Below are 23729 nucleotides of genomic sequence, written 5' to 3'. Positions count from 1 at the left end.
GCCAATTGGAAAGGCAAGCTTAATAAACAGGACTTGGATTATTTCAACACACATTGATTGGATGGCCGCTACCTATGAGAGAGCTTTCTGACCCAGGGAAAGTAATAGTAATGTTAAAAAACATTTTTTAAAAGAATATTTGATAAACCTGGGGCAGTTCAGTGGCACAGTGTATAGAGAGCATCAACCGTGGAGTCAGGAGGACTTGAGTACAAATGCGGGTTCAGACACTTAATAATTACCTGACTGTGTGACTTTGCGCAAGTCACTTTACCCCATTGCCTTGCAACCCCAATTTGATAAATCTAAAAAAGAAATATAAATACAATCTTATAATTTAGTAAAAGTCAATAGGCAAGAATAAATCAATATGAATAAATAAAAACAGCTAAAGCAAACATTTCATTCTCTGCATTTTGCCAAGAACTAGGTGAGATAGAGCACTTAGATTCTAAGATACAATTTCTGCTCTCTCTAGAGCTTAGTTACTAATAATGTTTGTCCTTCATTCTCAAAGCAGACAGGGACAGCAGGGAGGTGATGCCATGACAAGCATGAATTGGATTTGAGTGGGGGGGTGATATGCTAAGTCACCAGTCTTACTTTCTCCTCCAAAGCCACCTGAGTCCAATGGTCAGATATGAATTGGGACAACTGGTGATGGCCCTGAATGCCAGGGATTAAATAACTTGCCCAGGGCCACATAGCTAGTAAGTGTCAGAGGTTAGATTTGAACTCCCTTGTCCCTAAGGTTGCTAAGCAGTTTTAGTCTGGGGTATTGACACTGATGGGCTGTCATGATGTTTTATTGAAAGGTCAGTCAACCAGTGACAATGATATGCTTCATGATTCTTTCCTGGGTCCCATTAGTATAAAATTCCTTCATTGTATACAGACTACATTAGTAATAATATTAATAAAATCACCAATAATCCAAGTACTCAGAGAGCTTCATGAAATATGCAAAGTTAAGCTTGGGTATGAACTGGATAGAAGAAAGAATGGGGGGGGGGTGTTGCAGTATTGCAGGTGAAGAAGCACAGCAAAAAGAAGTCAAAGGAAGCCAAAAGACAGGCCTAAACATTTAGTTGACTGACATCTAGGAGACCAAATTAATTAAAGTAGAAGTGTTGGAGAACAGGAGAAATAATATTGACTAGGCAAGGTCATGAATACTTGAGATTTTCAGGAAATAGGATCAATGGAAGGCTTTTGAACAAGGGATTGACATCATGAAAGATATTTCTGGAAGAATAGTCTGGCAGTGTGAGGAATGGTCTAAAGTAAAGATTCCTTTTTGCGTTTCTTGGAGCTAGAAGGAGATTTCAGAATTCTAGTCCACCTTAAAAAAATCATTAATTGAAGGAAATATTAACTTTCAAAAGTTATTTGTTTATGTCTTTTCAGTCTAGGCTGAATCTTTGTGATCCCATTTGGTATTGGAAAAAGTAATGGAATGGTTTGTTCTTTCCTTCTCTAGCTTCTCTTATAGATGAGGAACTGAGGCAAATAGGGTTAAGGTAACTTGACCAGAGTCACACAGTACAAAAGTGTCTGAGACTAAGGAAGTTATCCAGACCCAGCATTCTATCCTCTGGGCCACCTAGCAATCTTGTGTCTTATTTGATGATTCACTAATAGTGAGTGGTAAAGTCAAAACTGGAATCAGTTTATCTGAGAGTCTAGTCATTGCTTATCCCAGAATAACATAATTGAGAAGGATAAGAAACTTTCTCCCCTTTCCATTCCTTTCTTGTCTTTTCATGATTGTCGGCACCCATCAATTGCTTCTTTCTTAGGATAATGTCTCTATGTTCTGAGGTCTCATCATGTGAATGATGACTTGATGGTAAGGCAGATTGGTATCTACATGATTTAATCAGAAGTCAGACTTTCCAATACAACACTTATTTTTTTTATTCATTCTAACCTTCTAAAAATAACATTATACTACTGACCAGGAGGATACTAACTTGAGTCTTCTTTCTCCAGTGAGGGCACTGGATCCATCCACTCCTTTTAGATCAAGGGTGGGGAAATTCCAGCTTTTGAGCTGGATATCTGTTTCCTCAAGTAGGGTTCACTGCATCTGCAAAGCAAGTATTAAGAGATGATATCTAAATTTATGTTTATAAATACAGATATGCAACATGTCTTTTAAAATCTTTTGGAAATATTCAAAGAACTGTAAGATTAGTATATCATACAGTTTATATAGCTATTTCTTTCCCTTTCTATATTTCCCTATTGTTACCTTAACATACAGAATTTTCTAATCTGGTTCCAGTCCACCTATTCAACTTGATTTCTCTCTGTTCATCTCATTCAACCATAGCATTCTGTCCTTTAACATGCAATACATCCTCCCACCTTAATTTATATTGTTCCCTTTGACAGTGTTAACATTTCTTTCTGAATAACTAAGAAAGTGGCATCAAACATAAATTGAAACTGATCCCTGGTTGTCACATATTGATTTAGAAAATCACAGATTATAATTATCTATGTTTTCTTGTATTTTAATTTATTTTGTTAAATATTTCCAGATTGCATTTTAATCTGGTTCCTTTCTTGGAATTACAGAGTTGGACATCTCTGATCTAAGACTTTGACTCACGTGCTTTGGTTTCCCCAGTCCCAAGAAACCACAGTAAGTATCACTCAACTGTCATTTACCATATTATATTGCCATTTAAAAATGCATATGATTCAATGAGATTCTAAGATCGGTAAGATAAAGGTCTTTATTTTATACTATTTTATTCCTTCTAGAATCCTAGCATATTGTAGGTGATAAAGAAATGTACCATGATGCCCTCCCCTTTTTGCCCTTCCTCTAATTGTCTTTTACTAAGGAAATTCAAATTGATGTTTTTTCCTTTGAGAAAGAATTTTGTGCTAAATACAAAATTATGTTAGATTATAATAAATATGTATTAAATTTATAGTAACAACTCTATAACTGACTTTAATACTTTTATATTCAAATATATAGATGAGTGTCTTTACATAATTGTGGTTAGGTGACATATATATGCATGTATGTATATAAACATATGAATATCATGTATTTTACTTGTTTTACTCTGAATCATTCCATAGGATTATAACTCAATTATCCTTGTATTTGTGATTCTTTATGATACTATATTATTTCTTTCTTTGAGATATTTTAACTTGTTTAGCCATTTCAAAACTGTAGGAAATTTAAGCTCTCTCCTATCTTTCACTAGTCTGTGTAGTTTTGATACAGAATACATTTTTTATGTAAGTGACCTTCCTCTTTTAAGCTATTTCCATGTGATATATTCCCAATAGTGAAACTTCAAGGTTGGTTGTTCATATTCTTTGACAATGTATTCACTTTGATTATGTGTCCACTGTCTTGTATCAATTCCTTGTATATTTAAGTGAGAATATTTTTCCTATTCTATTGCTTTACTATCTTTTTTATAATTTATAAAGCACTTTCTTGACAAAAATCATGAGGCAGGTGTGTGTTTTTTTCAGTTATACAAATGAAGAAACTGAGGCTTAGAAAAGTGTCTAATTGCCCATTGCCCAAGATCACATGACAAGAAAATGTCAGAATTAAGACCTAAATCAGGGGCAACTAGGTGGTGCAGTGGGTAGAGCACCAACCCTGGAGTCAGGAGTATCTGAGTTCAAATCTGACCTCAGATAGTTAATAATTACCTAGTTGTGTGGCTTTGGGCAAGCCACTTTACCCCATCTGCCTTACCAAAAAAAAAAAAAAAACCCTAAAAAGAAAAAAGACCTGAACCCAGACCTTCTGACTCTGAGTCCACCAAAATGTCTTTTTCTTTATTTAAAATTTGTATTGTTTTTAGAAATATAATTTCAGCAATCTTTTCTAGTGGAAGTTGTTGAAAGGCAGTGTGGTCTAAATAGTATATTGAATTCTGTCCTTTAAGTGAGGAAGACTTAGGTTCATGTCCTATTTCTGACACGCACTACTTTTGTGATCTTAGAAATGTCACTCAACGTTTTTAGTACCCTCAAGATAAATCTCTTAAGATTATAAATCTTTCAGAACAGTAGCAGTAAGGAAATTCCCCATACTGATGATTCAGAGGTTTAACTCCCCTGATTCCTAATTTACTAGATTTTGGAATACTTTTCTATACCTTTTTTAAAATTTAAAAGTAAATGATTGAAATGTTTCTTTCAATTAAAAAAAAACCCCAAAATATTTCAATAAGCTGGTTTCACCTATGTAGTTTTGCGATTGATAGTTTTTCTTGGACCTTTGGGACAGAGCCAAAGTGGTGCTGTGAATCAAATAGGCTCACTGAGCTTTTCCCTACCAAAGATAAATGAAGCCTCTGCATGGACATTAAAGCTACAAAGCCCACCAAGAAAAGAGAAGATCTAAAGAAGGTTTCAATGGTAGACATCATGCAGGATCTTCAGTGAAGGTCTGTCTCTTTGGGGGGAAAAGGGAAAAGTAAAACTAAGTGAAGTGTGAGAGCAGGACAGCCTCCTAAGTCACAGTACAGTCCAGTTCCCAACAGCTTGACAGCAGTATAGGTCCTGGCAGCTAGATAGCAAGCCAGCAAGGAGGATCCCAACCCCAAACAAAATCTGAATCCCGGGAATACTGGGCAAAAGACAGAACTGGGTTGGGAATAAACTACTCAATAGGCAGAACCTGGACATAAAGGAGTAAATAAACCTCTGTAAAGGTAAGGCTTGGAATGTATAGGCAATATTTTGGCCAAATGACAAACCAGGGATCAGACCCCAGTCTCAGCAGAAAAATATTAGATCTAAAATCCCTATACTCCAGGAGTTGAGCTAAAGCAACAAAGAGGAACAAAAACCCTAAAAGAGTGCTCACTGTAGAAAACTGTTTTGCAGATAAAAATGATAACAATGCCATGTTGGAAAAAGAAATTAGTAAAAAATTACTCCCAGGGGAAGTCTCAAAAGATTCTATGATCTGGACTGAAATCCAAAAGCTTATAGAAGAGCTTAAAAAAGAATTTAAAAACAAAAGGAGAGGAAGAAGAAAAATGGAAAAAAGAAATGAGAGTCAAGCAGGAAAATTATGAAAAAGTGACCAAAGAAATCAACTCCTTTAAAAGTAAAAATAACCAACTGGAAAAGGAAACACAAAAGTTAATTGAAGGAAATAAAACCCTAAAATTTAGAAATGAACAAGTAGAAACCAATGAATCTATGAGACTACAAGATTCCATCAAACAAAATAAAAAGGCTGAAAAAATTGAAGAAAATGTAAAACTACCTTTTAGAAAAAACAAGCAACTGGGAAAATGGATCCAGGAGAGATAATTTATGAATCATCAGATTACCAGAAAGCCTAGATCCAAAAAAGACCTGGAAAACCTCATGCAGGAAATTATCAGGGAATGTATTCAAATCTGTTAGAACAAGAAGACAATATAGCCATTGAAAGAATACACAGAAACCCTCCAGAAAGAGATCCCAGGATACAAAATCAAAGGGTTATTACAGACAAATACCAGAACTCTCAAATAAAGGAGAAGATTCTTTAAGCAGCAAAAAGGAAACAATTTAAATACAAAGGAAACACAATAAGACTTATACAGGATCTATCAGTCTCAACACTGAAGGACTGAAGGACCTGAAATACTATATATCAGAGGGCAAAGGACCTAGGATTACTACCAAGAATTTACTTCCCTGCAAAATTCAGCATATACTGTCAGGGGAAAAGATGGAGTTCAATGAAATAGAGGACTCAATGAAATAGAAGACTTCCAGAATTTCCTGACAAAAAAGACCAGAACTGAACAGAGAATTCAATCACCTGACTCAAGAAATGCATAAAAAGATAAATGGAAAAAGGGAAGGATAAAACAAAACAAAATAAAATAAAACAAATGTTAGTCAAGACTATCAAATTGTATACAACCCTAAAGGGGAAGATATAAGGCTAAAAACTCTTGAGAATTGTATTTCTCTTTGGGAAATTCAGGGGTAAAATATAATTGAAGAGATTGGACTTAGAGGATATGCCTATGGTTGGATCTTGTCTCTCTATTGAAAAGGTCCAAGATGACATCACTATATTTGAGGCAAAAGTCCTGATGAAAAGTAAGGGTGTTTACTCTAACTTTAAGTGTCTCATTATCCTTTGACCTACACTAATTCTGCTGTAATCAGAAAGCTTAATACTTTCTCTGATGAGGACATTGTAAGCATAAGCTGAGTGGCCCTGAGTCATGTCTCCTAAAATTTAGAATCAGTTGTAAAGTTCTTAAGTGAGACCTTCAGAGAATCCTAGTACTTAGAGCCCTTTAAGATTCTTAATTAAATCAGAGTTGAACTAAATCCATACTCTACCTAACAAAAGGTTGAGTGCCCTGGGTGGGAAAGGGGGGTGGAGTGTGGGAGAAAATATGCTTGGGGCAAGGGGTACAAATAGTTCATGAAATGATTTGGCTTTGGGTGATAACACTGACTCATGAGGATTGTACTTGAAGGGTACTTAAAAAGAGGGTAAGGTTAAAAAAATCATTATAATTTGATGTAATTCAAGACTATTGAAAAGTATATTTCTAATGAGTCAGAAGAGGGGCAGGTACTCAGTGACTCTGAGGCAAGGCTGCTTATCAAACAATCAATCAATCAATCTGTGATGGTACTTGGATAACACTTTGAGCTTATCAAGCAATCTATTAATCAAGTTTTGACTGATTAAATTGATTAGTAGTACTTGAGAAATAAATAATACCAGGTGAAGAGGAACAAAGATTTATAATTTTAGAGGGAAAGAAGGGAGCCTGTGAACACTGTATAAATTCTATTCAATAGATTTGACCCAGAGAGAGAATAAGATACATTCCAACTTGGGTTTTAAAATCTATCCTACTCTACAGGGAAGGGGTGGGAAGGAGTAAAGGAAAGATAAGGGGAGAGTTCTTGTGGATTAGTGCTTTTTCTAGCAAAAAAGATTTCTCAACTGTGTACACTTTGAAACTAAGGTTATATGACTAGGAAATAACTGACAGATTTTCTGTCTCCTATCAAGTCCCAGTTTAAAAATCTGACCATATCAGGACTTTTTTTTCAACCAACTATATTGGTATCAGGATTGCCTCAATACCAGTTCATACAGGTAACTGATTTAAAATTTTTAATGGTTAAGTTTTCAGTTTTTTCTTGACATTTTACATTGGTTGGGCAAGGAAGAAAGAACGCTAGACGTGGATTCAGGAAAGACCTGGGTTCAGATTCTGCCTCCTACACTATGGATCCTTGGCAGGTCACTTAATTTCTCAGAGTATTATTTATAAAATATCAATGATACCACCTTTAATACTTGGTTCACAGGGATATTGAGAAGATCAAATGAAGTAATTCATCTAGAACTCACTATAAACTTTAATGTGTTTTGAAATGTGCCCATACTTTAAAATCCAAGTCAATTATTGCTCTAGAATTATAATAATCTCTCCCACCCTTCCACCTCAGACTGCACATAGCATTAATTGACATATTCCTAGCATACTTAATATAGAATATTAGCATCTCATAGTCATCTTTTTATCTTTATAATCCTTATGTAAGATTGTCAAACACAAACCATAAGTTGCATCTAAACTTGCTTCTCACCAGGTGCCTAGTCCTGTGCTCTATATACTAAAAGTAATTAAACTATACCTTATAGGAATTATTCAATATTCTATGTTACATGAAGACAATAAGTTAGCACATTTTGATGATGTTTGATGATTTCTTTGGGTATAGTCTACCTAGTTCAATTAAAGTTTCAGACACAGCATAACTCTGGTATTCCATTGACAAATCAGGACAAGGTAATAGGGTAGTGTAGAAGTGGGAATCAGAAAATTCCTTAATATTGGATCATTTTGTATCACTAGTACATGACTTTTAATAATACACTTCTTCCACCTTGGACCTCAGTTTCCTCATTTGAAAAATGAGGGACTTGGACATATGTATACTGACTTGAGGGGATCTATATTATAATTTTCATTGGTTTAGAGAACTTGTTTTTGTTTATTCATTTGGTTTTTCTTTTGCAAGTAATGGGATTAGGTGACTTGCTCAAGGTCACACAGCCAGGTAATTATTAAATGTCTGAGGCTGAATTTGAACTCAGGTCCTCCTGACTCCAGGGATAGAGCTCTATCCACTTCATCACCTTGTTGCCCCAGTTAAGGGAACTCTTGGTAGGAACACTTCTGCAAATATAAGTCTATCACTATTTCAAATTATAGTCTTAGAGAAATGTCTAAGACACCTAGAGGTGATGACTGGCTCAAGGCTACCCACAGTATGTTTTAGAGGCATAATCTGAACCAAGATCATATTAGCTCAGATTCCAGTCTCTACTTACTCTGTTGCTCCACTTCACCTATGGATTTTTTTATCCATCCATCCATCCATCCATCCATCCATCCATCCATCCATCCTCTCTGTATGTATATATGTATATGTGTATATATATATATATGTACACACATTTGTGTATACATATGTGTGTGTATACACACACACACATATATATATATGTATATACATGCATATATATATATATATATACATATTCTGCAGGTACTCAGTGCTTTAAACACCTTATTAAAATTATAAGTTACAGAGCAATTGCTAACAGGCATTGGTGGTAGTTTCTTCACGAGAAAATAAAAAAAACAAACCAGAAAACCCAATGCATTCAAATCTGAATAGTTAGAAAGAAAAAAACTGGAGGAAGGGGATTGGTCATAAAAATGAGAATAAAAATAAAATGCTTAAAAGGAAGAATACCAGAAGTATTCAAACATACTAAGCAGTATGACTCCTTATTAAGATTGTTATGGAGGAAATTCCTGTTTGGAGTGAAATAGATGACTTTGAAAGAATTATTATTTTAAAGAACAAAAGTAAAACCTTAAAGAGTTCAAAATATTGATCAGAAGTCATATAAGTCTAAGCTATGGCTAAAAGCCTTTGTGATCATATGAAATTCTCTATGCCTCATTATTCAGGATCTCTTTTTTTCTTCCTTACCTAGTCATTTTTTGTACTGTAGTAAAGAAGGTATCTACTTTCTTTCTATATAACAAAGCCCAAGGTCAAGTTTAGAAATCCCCAAAAAGTCTCTTGGCCAGCATGAGAACTCTCCTAAAACTTTGTACCACTATTTCCTCTCTTGAAATGTAGGGCTAAGTGCTGGGTGATTCTTCAACAAAACCTTTTCCTCCTCTTCTAGTTCAGGAACTGGAAGAGATTGCTAGAAGCCTCCTCATTACTATTTACTTCAATAAAATTGCCTTTGACCAATTTCCAAACAAATAATGTTCTAAAATTCTATTTGCACATTGGTTGTCAGCAACACAAAGCACACTTTCCCATAGAAACAATGTTTTAAATGCTGATTAAGTGAACACTGATCAGGACTTCTACTGTATATTTTGATGTCACCTTTTCATATGTTTTGAAATCTGATTCAATATCCACCTCAGGCAAGACTTCAACTAGTTGCCTAATTTCTTAATTGACAACTCTGAGATCATTAGAATGATTCATCTCCTAAATAAATGTTAGAGAATTCATTCCAGGAAGAACTTCTTGATTTTGAGTAGTAACTTTATGCAGGACATTTTCCCTAGTGGGAGAAAAACTTTGTAGAACCTTGATAGAATGAGTCCGACTCTGAAGGACCCTCATAGAAAACTATCTGCTTTGGAATGTCCCTCTGGAACTACGAGCTACCTGAAACAGTCTCTTCTTGAGATCCAGGCTTGGTAACATTTTTAGATTCGGGGGAAACTGGTTCCTTCCTTTCTGAGTTGGATACGGTATTTTCTTTCTAAATACGATCAAAAACAGAAAAAAAGGAATTTTTTCATAAAATGTACCATATATTTATGATATACATTATATATGACATATAAAATTTGAGGACTTTGTCATTACCTGTTTGTTTTTTTCAGAAGAGAAGTTAAGAAGCTTCTCTTGTCTCCTTTTCTCTACCCAAATCCTACCTATCCTTCCAGATCCAGTTCAATCTTCATCTGATTCCTGAAACCTTCTTAGATTATTTCAATCTATAATAATCTTCTTCCTCCATTAAATTGATTTTGTACATCTTTTCTATATTATTCATTCAGCAATTTATCATGTGCTATTTTTCACTGCAATTTACTATTTCACATGTGTTATATCACTTTTGCTCAATGAGATAAAAACTCAATAAGGATTCTATCTTATACATGTAACCTATGAATTTCTAGCACAATGCTCTGTATTATAGTAGGTAATGTTTGTTGGAGGGAAGGAGAAAGCAATGACTTCTGGACTTTTTCTCCTCTTTCTCCTCTTTATTCCACTATCTACCAATTCCTATTTGTTCTTCCTCTGAAACATGTTAATACTCTAGTTCCATTGCCATTCCATTCATGCTTTCATTATAACATGCACACAAGACAGAAACCTCTGACTTGTTTTTCTTGTCTCTCCTGTGTTTTCCCCTTAGATGCCCTATGCATTCCTGCTAGTTAACTTTTAAAAAGACCACTTTCTCTTTTTTTTTTAGGGTTTTTTTTTGGCAAGGCAAATGGGGTTAAGTGACTTGCCCAAGGCCACACAGCTAGGTAATTATTAAGTGTCTGAGACCGGATTTGAACCCAGGTACTCCTGACTCCAAGGCTGGTGCTTTATCCACTATGCCACCTAGCCACCCCAAAAGACCACTTTCATCAAGCAATTTATTACTTAGACATACATGACTACTTAAAGGAATTGATTTTGAGATTTTTTTAGCACAGAGAACTCCATGTTGAAGCTCCTTGCAACTCTACAGATCACAACTTGTTTATTACTTGCTAGAATAAGTGAATACTTACAGAGATGACTGAAGCATGTAAAAGTCAACTGACTTGTCCAGGGTCATGGAGAGAAAGGGATTTGAAACTAGTTTTTCTTGACTTCAAGTTCATGCCACCACTCTATCTGCCATGACATTACTGATTCTCTGGACTACTATTATCAAGTCTAAAGCCATCTTTTGAAAACTCTATAATTGAATCCATTTTCCCCCATTTTCTTCAACAAGAATATTGACTGTTTATCTGGTCCAATACTTTTATTTTTAAGATTGAGGCTCAAACACTAAATAACTCACCTAAGGCAGAAAACAGCAGAATTGGGATTCAAACTATGTCATTAAAATCATAATTAAATCAAAGGTTCTTTCTATTACATTATACTATTGTATGTTTGGACTGTTCCTTCCCCACAAAATTATAATTATCACTTCAAGTGCTCCCCAATTTCATATTACCTTCCTTCCTCTCCTCATACTCAAATACTTGTCAATTCTTTTAGGTCTAACCTCAAGTCCCATATCCCCAAAAGTTGTTTCCAATTCACTGATTGCTAGTATAATTGTTGGATGATTCTCTACTCCCAGTTAGGTATCTTTTTTCATTGTACTTAGCTTAGGCTTGATTATATATTGAGTACCAAGTGTAATACTTGTTAAAATATTTTTATCATCATTAGAAAATAATAATTTGTAAAGTATTTATATACTTTATCCATGATATTATTTGATGTTATTATATTTTGTTTACATCAAAGTTGTTTGATGTAGACTAATTTATTTGAAAATTCATTTTTAACTTTTTTAGCACCCAGTGCAAAATATACAAATTCTACATTGGTTGTTTCCATCTTGTGTCAACATTTGCCAAATGGTCTAATTTACATTTCTCTTAATAGAGATAAATGCTTTTTAATGATATTAATATTATGACTATCCTGCCAACATTTCATCCATTTCTCTGAATTTGGAGATGATATTTTATTAAATAGGGCAGGATTTTCTTTTAGTTCTTTGTTATTTTCATGTAATTTATGCAATTTCTTCTTACTTTCCCTGATTTTCTCATCTCAAAATAGGATCAAGAAAGATTATTATATGGAAGTCTTGGTCATGGTTTGGTGATGCCCTTAACCAATAAAATTTTTTTAAATAAAAACTCATACATTTCAAGACTCTTCACTAACAAAAAGTTATGCCAATGTACAAGTAAATTTTTTGATGCTAACAAATGAATATTCAGGAAGAAAATCTGATTATTTTTGGAGGAAATATTTCATTAGTATTTAAAAATATTCACATTAGGGCTTAATATGGTTTCATCTATTTCTTCAAGAGGGGGCAATTTCAGGGGTCCAAACTTTTCCTGCCATGTGCGTTGTTTTGGTTCTGGAAAAGGCTCCATAGTTGTTTTCTAGAAAGAAAAAAATCAGTGGTTTAATAACTTGCTATCCTTTGAAATCAGAGTTTCATGCACCTATATATAAACTTCTGAATCATAAAACTTGGTCACCTTATTAGATTCATGATAGAATTCAGAATAAGGAATGAACAATTAACCCAAGCTTTCCAAAAAATAAGAAATTTCCATTGGATAAAGGAAGGCAGTAAGGTAGAGTAGAAAGAGATTTGGAATAGGTGCCATTAAACCTGGGATCTAACCCTAGTTTTGACAACTAATATATGTGACCTTTAGACAAAACTTTCTTCTCTTTGAGTCTCCATTATTATACTTATTTTTTAAAAGGGGAAGGACAGGGGTTGGTGTAGGAGAATAATACTTTCTTGTTTCTTAGATCAAATGTGTAAATATATGTGTGTGTGTGTGTGTGTGTGTGTTTGTGTGTGTATGTGTTTGTGTGTGTATACATATATGAGAGAGAAAGAAATATTTAAACTGTAAAATACTATACAAATATCAGGTATTATATTTCAGGTAGCCTGAAGAGTAGGTACCCTGTACATTGTAGTTCCTCAGTAAATGTTGATTGACTGACTTACCAAATGAGAATAATATCACCTCTCTTAGGTAGACTTGGCAATGGAATTTTGAATTTATCAAGATGATTGATGCCAAGACAATAAAAACATCTTTTTAAAAATATAATTTGAAGTCTTGCAGTTAAATAATTTTCTGGTTCCTCTTAATATAACTATACTTTACCAAGAAGGAAACGATCTCAGTGGCAACTGCATTCAAAACTTAGCTGAAAAACAACTCCTGTTTCAATAGACCCGATGAGAGGTCATTCAGCCTCTGCTGGAAGTCCTCTAATAAAGGAAAACCCATTATCTCCCCAGGTAGACTGCTATATTATGGAAAAAGTCTTCCAGAATATGCAACTTTGAATTTGTTTTCATTGCTTTTTCTTTGAATGCACTACAGACTAGTATCTATTAAACACAAAATCAGACTTTGTGTGACATCAGAAAAAAATTTTGGAGCATGCCTGCCCACTATTGTGTGCTTTCACTTATTTACAAAACATAATATAGTTTTTCTATAGACCTAATGATAAGGGATATTATAAAACATATAAATAGAAATAAAAATGAGATGAAGATAAAATTTGATTCTAGAATCAATAGAGAAATACTGAGTAGTTTATTGAGTAGCAAAATGTGATGGTCAGACCTTTGTTTTAGGTTTGATGGAGCTGATTGGGTAAAGATGATGTAGCAGAAAGATCATTTAGGAAGCTCTGACAATAGACTAGTTTAGAAAAGAGTAAAGGGAGGCAGTAAGGTAAAGTCAGAAGAGATTTAGAATAGGTGTCATTAAACCTGGGATTCAACCCTAGTTTTGACAACTATTTCTAAATTAGAATGATGGTTTTGGGAGTTGGGAGCTGGGAACAGATGTGAGAGTTATAAAAGTAGAATGACAAGATCTGGTAACTAGATGTTTATTAGATTGTGGAATGAGATGGAAGTGAGAGGTAGAATGGAATAGAAACCTGGAATTGGAATGATGGGAGTGCCTTTGACAGTAATGGGGGAAATTTAGAATATAGATAGATTGGAGGGCAGGGAAAGAAAGTCAGTGTAATAATATTTGCCATCAGTTACCACAGTCTCTGCCTGCATGAATACTAAGTGACCTGTTCTATTCAAAACAAAAATAGAAGAGGTGGGTTTTTTTTTTAACAGTCACAACTCTTAACAGTCATTTAACCCCAAGTGCAGAGGTGATTTCCTAAGAAGCACCTGCTTCAGTTACCAGGTGATCTGGGGACAGGTATGGAAACTGTGAAAGTCCTGGGGTTAGCAGAGACTGATATCTGGTACAGATGGAGCCAGGTAAGACATTTCCACAGCAGGAGGAGGTTAGCAAGGAGGGAAGTGTTAGGGAACAAGAGTAGGTATGATTATGTTGGTATACTTTGTCTTCCTACCTTCTGATTGATTGATTACATAGAAAGTGGAGGTAGGTTGAGTCCATCTCAATCATGGCAAGGCCCTTGACTTAGTGATCAATTTTCTAAACAGTGAAAATTAAGATTAACAATGAGTAAAGAAGAGGGGGAGGCAAGATTGAAAAGCTTCCTAAGAGCATCCTCCAATAAATTTGACTTGTGGGAAGATAGGGATCTATAATAATGGAAGAATAATTCCAGATTTCAGGAAATAGAGCAAAAATTATGGAAAGGAGAAAAAAAGCTGATTATTAATGTGATGAAGAATATAAATCTAAGTTGAGAGGATATTACAAACTTATGTAGGCATGTAACCAACCCTAAAGTTGGTCACTATCTTCATATGTGTTTTCTATACTGTGTTCTAGGGATAATGGACAATCTGAAAAAAAGAACAACTTATATTTGTTTGAATTCAAATATATTTTGTTGATTAGACTATAAAAGAGAAACAAGAAATGTAAAAATTAAAAATTTATCAGTAATGGAGAGTAGTGAAAAAATGTAGAACTCAAAAGCTTGCAAAAGGATGAATGTTGAAAATGATCTTTATAATTGGAAAGAATAATAGAAGAGAAAAAAGAAAAACATTTCTGCATTCTCTTTTTGGACTCACAATCAGAGGAATGCTAATAGATAGATGAGTGAAGATTTTCTTGACTTGCATAATCAAGGAAAGGGATTGGGGGGAGGGGAGGGAACCTGAATCTGAGCTAAAAAAGTATTAGGGAAAATATTTGATTTTTTACAGACTCTAGGTAAATTCAGATAGAAAGTTAATTACTGATGGAATAAGCCTGGATCATCCTATGATTTAGTTAATAGCAACTAAAATGAAAAGTTCAGATGGAATTTGTTAGTATATGGCAGACATTTCCTTGATATTTGGAAACTTTGCTCTGTTTGGTATGTATTACTGCCCCTAGGTTTTGGTTGTTTTTTTAATCTAGTCACATGAATTTGTCAGTGGATGAAGAAAATTCTATCCCTAGTGAAGACTGGAAGCTTCTAAAATGTATAGTCTGAAAGATTTGCTGGAGGACACTGAGATTTTAAGTGAGTTGTCCAGGGTCATAGTAGCCACAGTGAGTCTGAGGCATGAGCTGTCTTGTAGTTTTTCCTTCCTAGAAGACTAGTTCAGTCTCACTCTGTCTTTAGATTATTAGTCATAGTTAATTACTCTCTAATTTATTCATAATTAAATGAATAAGTATGCTCAAATAAGAGTTTTTAATGGGATACTTAAGCAGCTCAGTACTATGCTTCTGAAAAAATCTGGCTACTGATCTGTACTATCTGATACCTTTGGTCAGATATGCATGGCCAAGGCCAGAGGTAAGGTAAGAAAGGGAAGAGCAACCATTAAGAAGACAGACTTGCCTGTTATGCAAATTGTTTTTTTAAAGTGCCTTATATGTAGTTGCTGCTCAACAAATATTTGATAAATATTCAGTATCCTTTTCTATTATCTTCTTCATTAGAGCAAGTACCTTGAGTTGCTCCCAAATTTGCTAAAAAAAACCCTATAAAACATCTATAAAGTTAGGGATATCTGTGTGTGAATAATAACACTGATGAGAATAGCTAGTATTTCTGTAGCCTATATGCCACACTGTGCTAAATTCTTTACAGATAATTATCTCATTTGATTCTCACAACAAGCAAAAGTAGTTTTCAACATTCATCTATTTACAAGTTTATGAGTTCCACATTTTTCTATCACCCTCCTTCTCTCCCCACCCCTCCCCACAGCAGCTAACAAGCTGGTAAGAGTTGTACATGCACAATTGTGTTTAACACATTTCCTATTTGTAATGCTATGAAAAAAGGATTAGCATTAAAGAGGGGAAAAACATGAGAAAGAAAAAAAAAGTAAAATATATTTTAAAGAGTCAAGGTAGTGTGCTTTGCTCTGCATTCAGACTCCATGATCTGTTTGTTCTTATTTTGATTGATTGATTGATTGATTTATGTATTTGTTTGTTTTTTCTGGATGTGGGTGTCATTTTCTATAACAGTTCCCTCAGGGTTGTCTTTAATCACTTAAATTTCAGGAGGAGCTATGCCATCATGGTTGATCCGCATCACAATGTTGCTGTTAAAATGTTTACAGTGTTTTCCTGGTTTTGCTCATTTCACTCCATATCAGTTCTTGCAAGTCTTTCCAGGATTTTCTGAAGTTGGGCCGTTCATGATTTTTTACAGAATAATAGTATTCTATAACATTCATATACCATAACTTGTTTAATCATTCTCCAATTGATGAGTATTCATTCAGTTTCTAATTCTTTGCCACTACAGAAAGATCTGTTATAATTTTGTTCATTTGAGTTTTTCCCCCTTTTCAATGATCTTTTTGGGATACAGTCGAGGATCAAAGGGTATGCAGTTTTATTTTCCTTTGGGCACAATTCCAAATCAATCTCCAGAAAGGTTGGATCAGTGCATTAGTATCCCAGTTTTTCCACATCCTCTCCAACATTGATCATTTTCCTTTTTTTTGGTTAACTTAGTCAATCTGATAGGTATGAGGTGTTTTAATTTGTATTTCTCTAATCAATAATGATTTTGGAGCATTTTTCATGTGACTATAGAATTTTTAATTTCTTCATCTGAAAACTACCTGTTTATATCCTTTGACTATTTATCAATTGGAGAATGACTTATATTCTTATTAATTTGACTCAGTTCTTTATATATTTTAGAAATTAGTCCTTTATCAGAAACACCATTTGTGAAAATTGTTTCCCAACTCTGATAAAGTCATCAAGACTTACGGTAGCCCAGCTGCTTTCATCACCAAGTTGTTAAATATTAAAAAATGAAATTTGCCACCTTGATAAATTTACATGCTGATGAAAGCCAACATACAGCTCAACAAATGTCCAGCCTCTATGACATAATGATGCAAAAAAACAACTCATGAGTTGAAGAAGCAGTCACATAGAATCAGGGTGACAGAAACATTCTACTTGTATTTAAGCTAGACCAAGACAATTCAAGTCAATGCAAAAAAAAACATTTAAGGGATAAGAAATAAAATTTAAGATGACTAGCTCTGTTACCTTTATTAAAGAAATCACATAAGTAATTGAAAATTTCAGTGAAACTCTAGATTCAGTCTTAATTTATAGATAAAAGAATAATATATGATCAAAGAACAACATTCTATATTTCTATTTTGACTCAAACCAAAAATAGCATTATCCAGGGAGAAATATGAGTAAAAACACAAAAAGTGATATTTCTAAAAGTTCAAGTATTACTAGAGCCAGAAGGGTCCCAGTGTTTAGATGGGCAGGCCTTGGAGTCAGGGAGTCTTGGGTTCAAGAACTGCTGATAACACACATTGATTGTGTGAACATGGAGAAATGGGACACTCAGTGTCCCAAGGTTCTAAGATTTTGAAGTATAGAAGAATGGGAGATCATTCCATTTGTGGAAGGACTTTCCATGGTGAGACATCCCTCTTATGGTGAAATAAAAAAAATCAGAACCAAAAACAAGAACACCAACAAAAAATCCAGTTTATTTGCTCTGAGATTATCAGCATATTGTTTAGTGTGATTTTATCCAGCCTCCTGTGGGTTTACTAAAGGCTTTACTACATGAAGCCTACTGCAGAGCTCTCACTAAAATGGCAAATCAAAATATATTGCCTATTGTTTTCAATAAAAACTTTTAAAATTAGAAATAGGACAACCCTGGAGTAGTTTAATAACAATCAAAAAACCAAAACCTGTTTTCTTTACTGCAGATAATCTTGAACTCTGAGAAACAAATAATTCATGCCTAAAATGTAAACATGTTTACTGAAAGAAATAAACCAGAGTAAAACAATTTTTCTTCTATTCCATCTGAAAGTTGATCATAAACAGAAAGGCACTGATGATCTTGTTATCAGGTACTACAGAAGTTCTAATAAGATGTAGATATAAAATCAAGGAAACCAATTATTTTTGATGAAATGTTCAAATCAGGAATTATTTCTTTCAGAGTGCTTTGTAAACTAGAATCATCAAGTACATCCAAGTACAATGCTGACTGTTGGGTTTGGAAGACATGGTTCAAATTCCAGTTCTTTTACTTCTTATTTACTTCAATTTATCCATCTGGTCCTTAGTTTCCTCATCTGTAAAATTTGAGGTTTGGACCAGATGACCTCTAAGGTTTTTTCAGTTCCCAATCTCTGTTAATATGAAATGGAAGGGATAATCATATAAAGTATTATGACTCTTGTTTTTTTCTTTTCTTAGATGAGGGAGGCTCCAACATTAAATAGATTATATAATAAATATAAAATTATTTGGAAAATTTTCCAAAATAAGTTATACACTAAATTTTCCTTGCAAAATTCAAAGGGATTAAATAATAATTAGATAACAATACATTTGAAAAAGAGAGAAAAGGATTGAATACTTCAAGAAAAACCCTTTGATTCTTATACACATAAACTCATGGCATGCTATAAGAATTGAGTTTTGTTGTTGGGTCATAAAATTGCAACAGAAACAAATGAAGGTGACTCACTTTTTGATATTCTTCATGTTTTTTCTGGAACTGAATTTCCTCTGCCTTCATTTTTTGTGCAATTTCCAGTTCCATAAGGCTTTCCATTCTCTCCTTACTCAGTTGACGTTTCTCTAGCATTCTCTATTGTTGAAAAATGACAAAAATCAGAAATTGAACACTTAGATTAGCTGTTAATAAAATTCAATAGCGTACATAATAATGACAGATCCTTGGGGACAGGGGGAAGGTAGAGAGGGAATCATATCCCAGTAAAGAACTCTGAGCTTATGATTCTAAGCTCTTTGTTGTACTGAACCCACTAACCATCAGGTTTCTGAAATCAGAGCTTAATCTCTCAAGTTATATTGCAAATACCTGACTTCAGGAGTTTCTGTAATCAAATTACGTTTGAGAGTTGAGTTGGAATTAAGAAATCAACTCTTTTTTTAGAAGTTACCCTAATTAAACCCAGGTCCCCTGAAATGGGGTATATAGAGAGGAGATCTGGAAAACCCTAAGACCCTTCTACAGATGCTAGGGAATCCTGAAAATCAGTAGCGAAACAGATTCCATGTATATACACCTGGTGACTTGTATCAATTTTTCTCCTATAGTCATAAAGCCAAAGTGCCAGGTACTTTATTGGATCCGCTGGTCGAGTCTGAACCAACTTAGCAAGGCCCTGAACTAAGCATGCTCCCAAGCACTTCTTCAGGTATTCAGATTCCATATGCAATTCCTGTAAATACATTAGTGTAGAGGCATATTGTTTCAATCACATACTATAAGTTTAAATGGTAACATTCTAAGCACCCTTAAGTTTATGGTAGAGTACACCTTATCATCGGACCTTCTTAGTCTTAGACCTCATTCCTATCTCAATTTTTAAAAATTGCTTAAATATTGGCAGCACTGAGTATACTTAAATATTCTGAATATATTTTCCCCAAAGCAACCCAGTATTTACTATGGAATACTTGCTATCATCAGATCTTAGTTTCTTAACTTTTCCAATCTCCATTGTAAAAAAATTGCATTAATATTGGTAGCAATGAATATTTTCAAATATTCTAAATATATTCCACCCCACCCCCAAATTTGAGTGATCTGAAGCTGAACGAATAGAACTTTGATAAAGTCATCAAGACTTACGGAAGATCTATTTATTTAATGTAAGAAGACGGTTTGGGCTTCCAGCAGAACCACCTTACCAATAGTCTTTCACCCTTAGGTGGGGAGAATATCTCCAAACAAGAAGACAATTTCCAGCAGGGATTCTGTCCTCATTCTACTAGTTGTATTGTGATATAGGTGCCTATCATCTCAGGTCATAAAGGTTTTGCTCTTGGGAAGGAATTTCAGATTGCTTCACAAATGGAATGCTGAAGGGTCATTGGAAGTCCAGAGTCTGAGGACTTGTGTTCAAAAAATCTGGCTCGTATTTTTTATGACTTGTTCATCAGGAGCAGAAGTCTTGGTCTCCTCTATAGAATGTAGGGTCTGGACTTTAGGAATCTTTGAGGTCTCTGCAATTCTCAATCTAAATATAAATACTTACAGCTTAATATAAATATTAAATATAAATGCTTAAATATTTGTGGCTTAAATAAATGCTTACTGACTTCCCTCAGTGAGGATCAGAGTCAAACCAAAAAAAAAAGTAGTCATGCCCATTCACAGGGTTCTCCCACTTCATAGATTTCAGGAATCAAATCCACTGCCTTAATGCTCATGTTCCCTGTAGGATTGTATATCCTCAATCTTCCTCATGGCCAGGTATGGTAAAAAATAGGGCACTGGATCTAGCATCAGACTCAAATTCTAGTTCTGTCTTTCAATTCCATTCAATGAACATTTATTAAGAGCTTGCTGTGTTCCAAATGTGGCTAAGCTCTGTGACCTTAAGTAGTCACTTATCCTCTCTGGAACCTCATTTTCTTCTCATTTATAGAAGGTTAAAATTGGGCATTGGATTGGATGAATTTCTGTAGAAACTAGCTACAAATGCTTCGATGTCTATGAGTCCTGTCCTGCTGAAAGAGGACTCAATGTTCTTTTATTTGTACAGCTTTTCAATTTCCTCAGGGTATTAAAACAACAACACAGTTACCATCACCAAAAACAACAGCCACCCTGAGTCTTGGAAGCAATTCAGTAAGTCCACAAGGATTTATTGTTTATCTGTGCAAGTTTCTGACTTATGCTTTGGAGTTACAAAGAAAGGCAAAAACAAGGACCTGAGTTCCTCAAGGAACTGAGATGTTACACACTGCGATGGAAGGGTACAACCAATGGGCATGACTTGTATTGGTTTGTCTCTGAATGCAGATGTCCCTGACTGAGAGAAACCTTTCTTTTCCAATGGGGAAAAAAAACATGTAAATGACTAGGTGGTAGGTAGGTACTTATGTAAATGTGTTGCCCATGTTAGATATGTATGGCTACATGGGTTGTCTAACTGCTTTTAGACAATCCATGTGACCGTCCACCCACCTAGGTCTTTCAGCAAAGATGCATAACTCTTAGTTGTAGTAAGTAAGCATACTCTAAGCCACATTACTGTGGGTCTTCTGCATCAAAAGGTTTCTTAAGTGATTGGCCCAATCACTCTTGTTGAGAGGTCTTCTTCCTCCTTGACCCTCAGTGTTTCTTTTTTTGTTGTTATTAATATTATATGTAAAGATAGTTTTCAGTTTTCGAAGATTTTGAGTTAAAAATTTTTCTCCCTCCATCTCACCTCTCCTCCCTAATACAAGAAATCTTGTAAAACATTATTTCCCACTTAAGTCATGCTGTAAAGGAAAAATCAGAATAAAAGGGGAAAAAACACAAGAAAGAAAAACAAAAAAGTCTGCTTTGATTTGCATTCAGACTCCATTGTTCTTTCTCTGGATGTGGTTAGCATTTTCCATCTTGTGTCTTTTGAAATTGCCTTGGATCCCTGTGTATTGTTGCTTTGTCCTTCATTCTCTAAAAGCATGACATCAGAAGGTGAGGCCATGACAAGCACATGAATTGGAGGAGAGGTGGGGAAGGGGGCTGGGCTAAGTCACCAGTCCCGATGGGAAGAACTAAGTCTGTCTCGGTTGATCATTTGCACAATGTTGCTATTACTGGATAACTAACTGTATACAGTGTCCTCCTGGTTCTGTTCACTTCACTCAGCATCACTCTGAAATCTGCCTGCTCATCATCTTTTTTTTTTTTGCTCATCATTTATTGCTTAAAGCACACCCCATTCATATATCACAGCTCGTTAATTCATTCCCCAATGGATGGGCACCCCGTTCATTTCCACATCTTTGCCACCACTAGAAGAGCTGCTGTGAATAGTTTTGGACGTGTGTGTGGGGGGTCCTTTGCCCTTTTTTGTGATCTCTCTGAGATACTGGTTTCTTGACTAGGTTAGAGCGCCTCCTTCCAGAATGCAAAGGGGAGTCCCAGCCAAAGGTAGCGCCAGAAGCTCCCCCCAAGTCACTTCTTTGCAGCCCCAGGGCCCAAAGTAGGGAGGCTTAGACAGTAGGGATGCATCCAGTGTTTGCACGGTCTCTTGGGCCCCTGCATCCCCATCCAATCTACTCGTCCAGGGTCCACTCTGCAGGAAAGCTCGTCACTCTCCCCTCCTTCCCTCCCCTCAGCTCCCCTTTCCAGGCCCCCCTTCCTCCTCCCACCCCATCCCTCCATCGAGGCGCATGCGCCAGGTCTCCGTCTCCTAGCGATGGAAGAGACGCGTTTTCCGCCATAGTAAATGCATGTCGCGGATGCTGACACTACCCTCGGCGGAGAGCAGAGAGGAACGAGCACCCGGCTGCTGCTGCTGTCATTGTTGGTCTCGGGGTTGTCCTGGCTGTCGGAGGGCAAGGAGAGAGTGGGTGCTGGCTGGGCATGGGCAGGGAGCTGGGGGACGCGTGGAGGGGCCGGCAGGCCCTCCCTGGCACCGAGACCCCTCTGAGGAGGGGCTGCCTGGGGGCTTGGCCCCTGACAGCCCTTGGGCGGGAGGGCCACCTTCCAATCCCAGCCTTACAATACTTACTCCCAGCTAGGGTAAGGTTCTTTAAACTACGTCATCGATAAAATGAGGGAGTCGAACACTGTGCCTCAGTTTCCCCATTTCTGAAGTGAGAGGGTTGCACTAAAGATCCTACTATTTGACCTCTTTTCTTTTGGGTACCCCCCTTCCCTTACTACCCGCCTCTTTCTCCTTTTCCACCATCATCACTACTGTCCGTCTCTCCTTTCCTTCTTTCCTATCCCCTCCTTCTTTCTTTCTATCCCCTTCCTTTCCTTTTTCTTACTTTCTCTTCTCGCCTTTCTGCCTTCCCACCTTCTCTTTTCTCCTTCCTTCTTTCCAACCCTCCTCCATACTCCCTCCTCCCACCCCACACTCTATCTTCTATCCCTCCCCTTCCCATCCCCCACCTTCCCCGTGATCTTTCCTTCTCCCAACCTCCTTCCTTTCTCCACTTCCCACTCTCCTCATCCTTCCCCTTTTCCCCTTCTACCTCCCTCTTTCTTCATTCCACCCAGCCTCCCCCTCTCCCTTTTCCCTCCTTTACCTTTTTGCCTTTCTTCCCTTCTTCCCTCCTTCTTCCTCTTTCTCCTTTTTCAGAATACTTTCCCCTCTCCTCACAAGGGCCAAATTAAAGTTAGTGGGAAGGGTATCCCCTCTTTAATCAGAGCCTCCTAGAGCTGGAAAACAACTTAGAGGAAACTGAGACACAGATTTGGCAAACAGTTATTGGGCAGCTCTATCATGGATTTTAGGTCTCTGAATTAAAGGATGAAAAGGGATAAGATTACTACACTTTGTGAGAGTTAACAAATATCTAAGCTGATGGAGAGAAAGGCAGGGAAGAGATGATCTTGGTTTCAACAAGTCACAAGACAAAGAATTGAACCCCTTTCTCTAACTCCTAATGGAATAATCTTTTGTCATCCTCTCC

The 23729-nt window shown here is 35.9% G+C and overlaps 2 protein-coding genes across 19 annotated transcripts in view; one reads left to right on the top strand and one right to left on the bottom strand.

The window, feature by feature from the left end:
- The window catches only part of DYDC1 (DPY30 domain containing 1), a 52216-nt gene that overhangs the window by 4903 nt on the left and 23584 nt on the right, over window positions 1-23729 (top strand). For 6 of the 18 annotated variants that reach the window (XM_074233005.1, XM_074232995.1, XM_074233006.1 and 3 more), the window contains one exon: window positions 2584-2650. The gene's annotated coding sequence lies outside the window, so the exon portion shown is untranslated. Of the gene's footprint in view, window positions 1-2583; window positions 2651-4279; window positions 4440-19400; window positions 19502-22477; window positions 22655-23729 lie in introns of those variants that run through there. The other 12 variants (XM_074232992.1, XM_074232994.1, XM_074232993.1 and 9 more) reach the window with 6 other exon arrangements.
- Window positions 1893-22999, bottom strand: LOC141522660 (uncharacterized). The gene is made up of 7 exons (XM_074236184.1): window positions 22972-22999; window positions 22561-22805; window positions 19370-19525; window positions 18805-18927; window positions 12159-12272; window positions 9748-9844; window positions 1893-2089 (listed from the first exon to the last, which is right to left on the bottom strand). The coding sequence occupies exons 1-7, from the start codon at window positions 22997-22999 to the stop codon at window positions 2070-2072; spliced, it is 783 nt and encodes a 260-aa protein (XP_074092285.1). The 3' UTR covers window positions 1893-2069.

This window comes from Macrotis lagotis, chromosome 4 (assembly GCF_037893015.1).
Source record: "Macrotis lagotis isolate mMagLag1 chromosome 4, bilby.v1.9.chrom.fasta, whole genome shotgun sequence".
Lineage (NCBI taxonomy): Eukaryota > Metazoa > Chordata > Mammalia > Peramelemorphia > Peramelidae > Macrotis > Macrotis lagotis.
The sequence above is the reverse complement of the archived record's forward strand: the minus strand, read 5'-3'. Positions and strand labels throughout refer to the sequence as shown.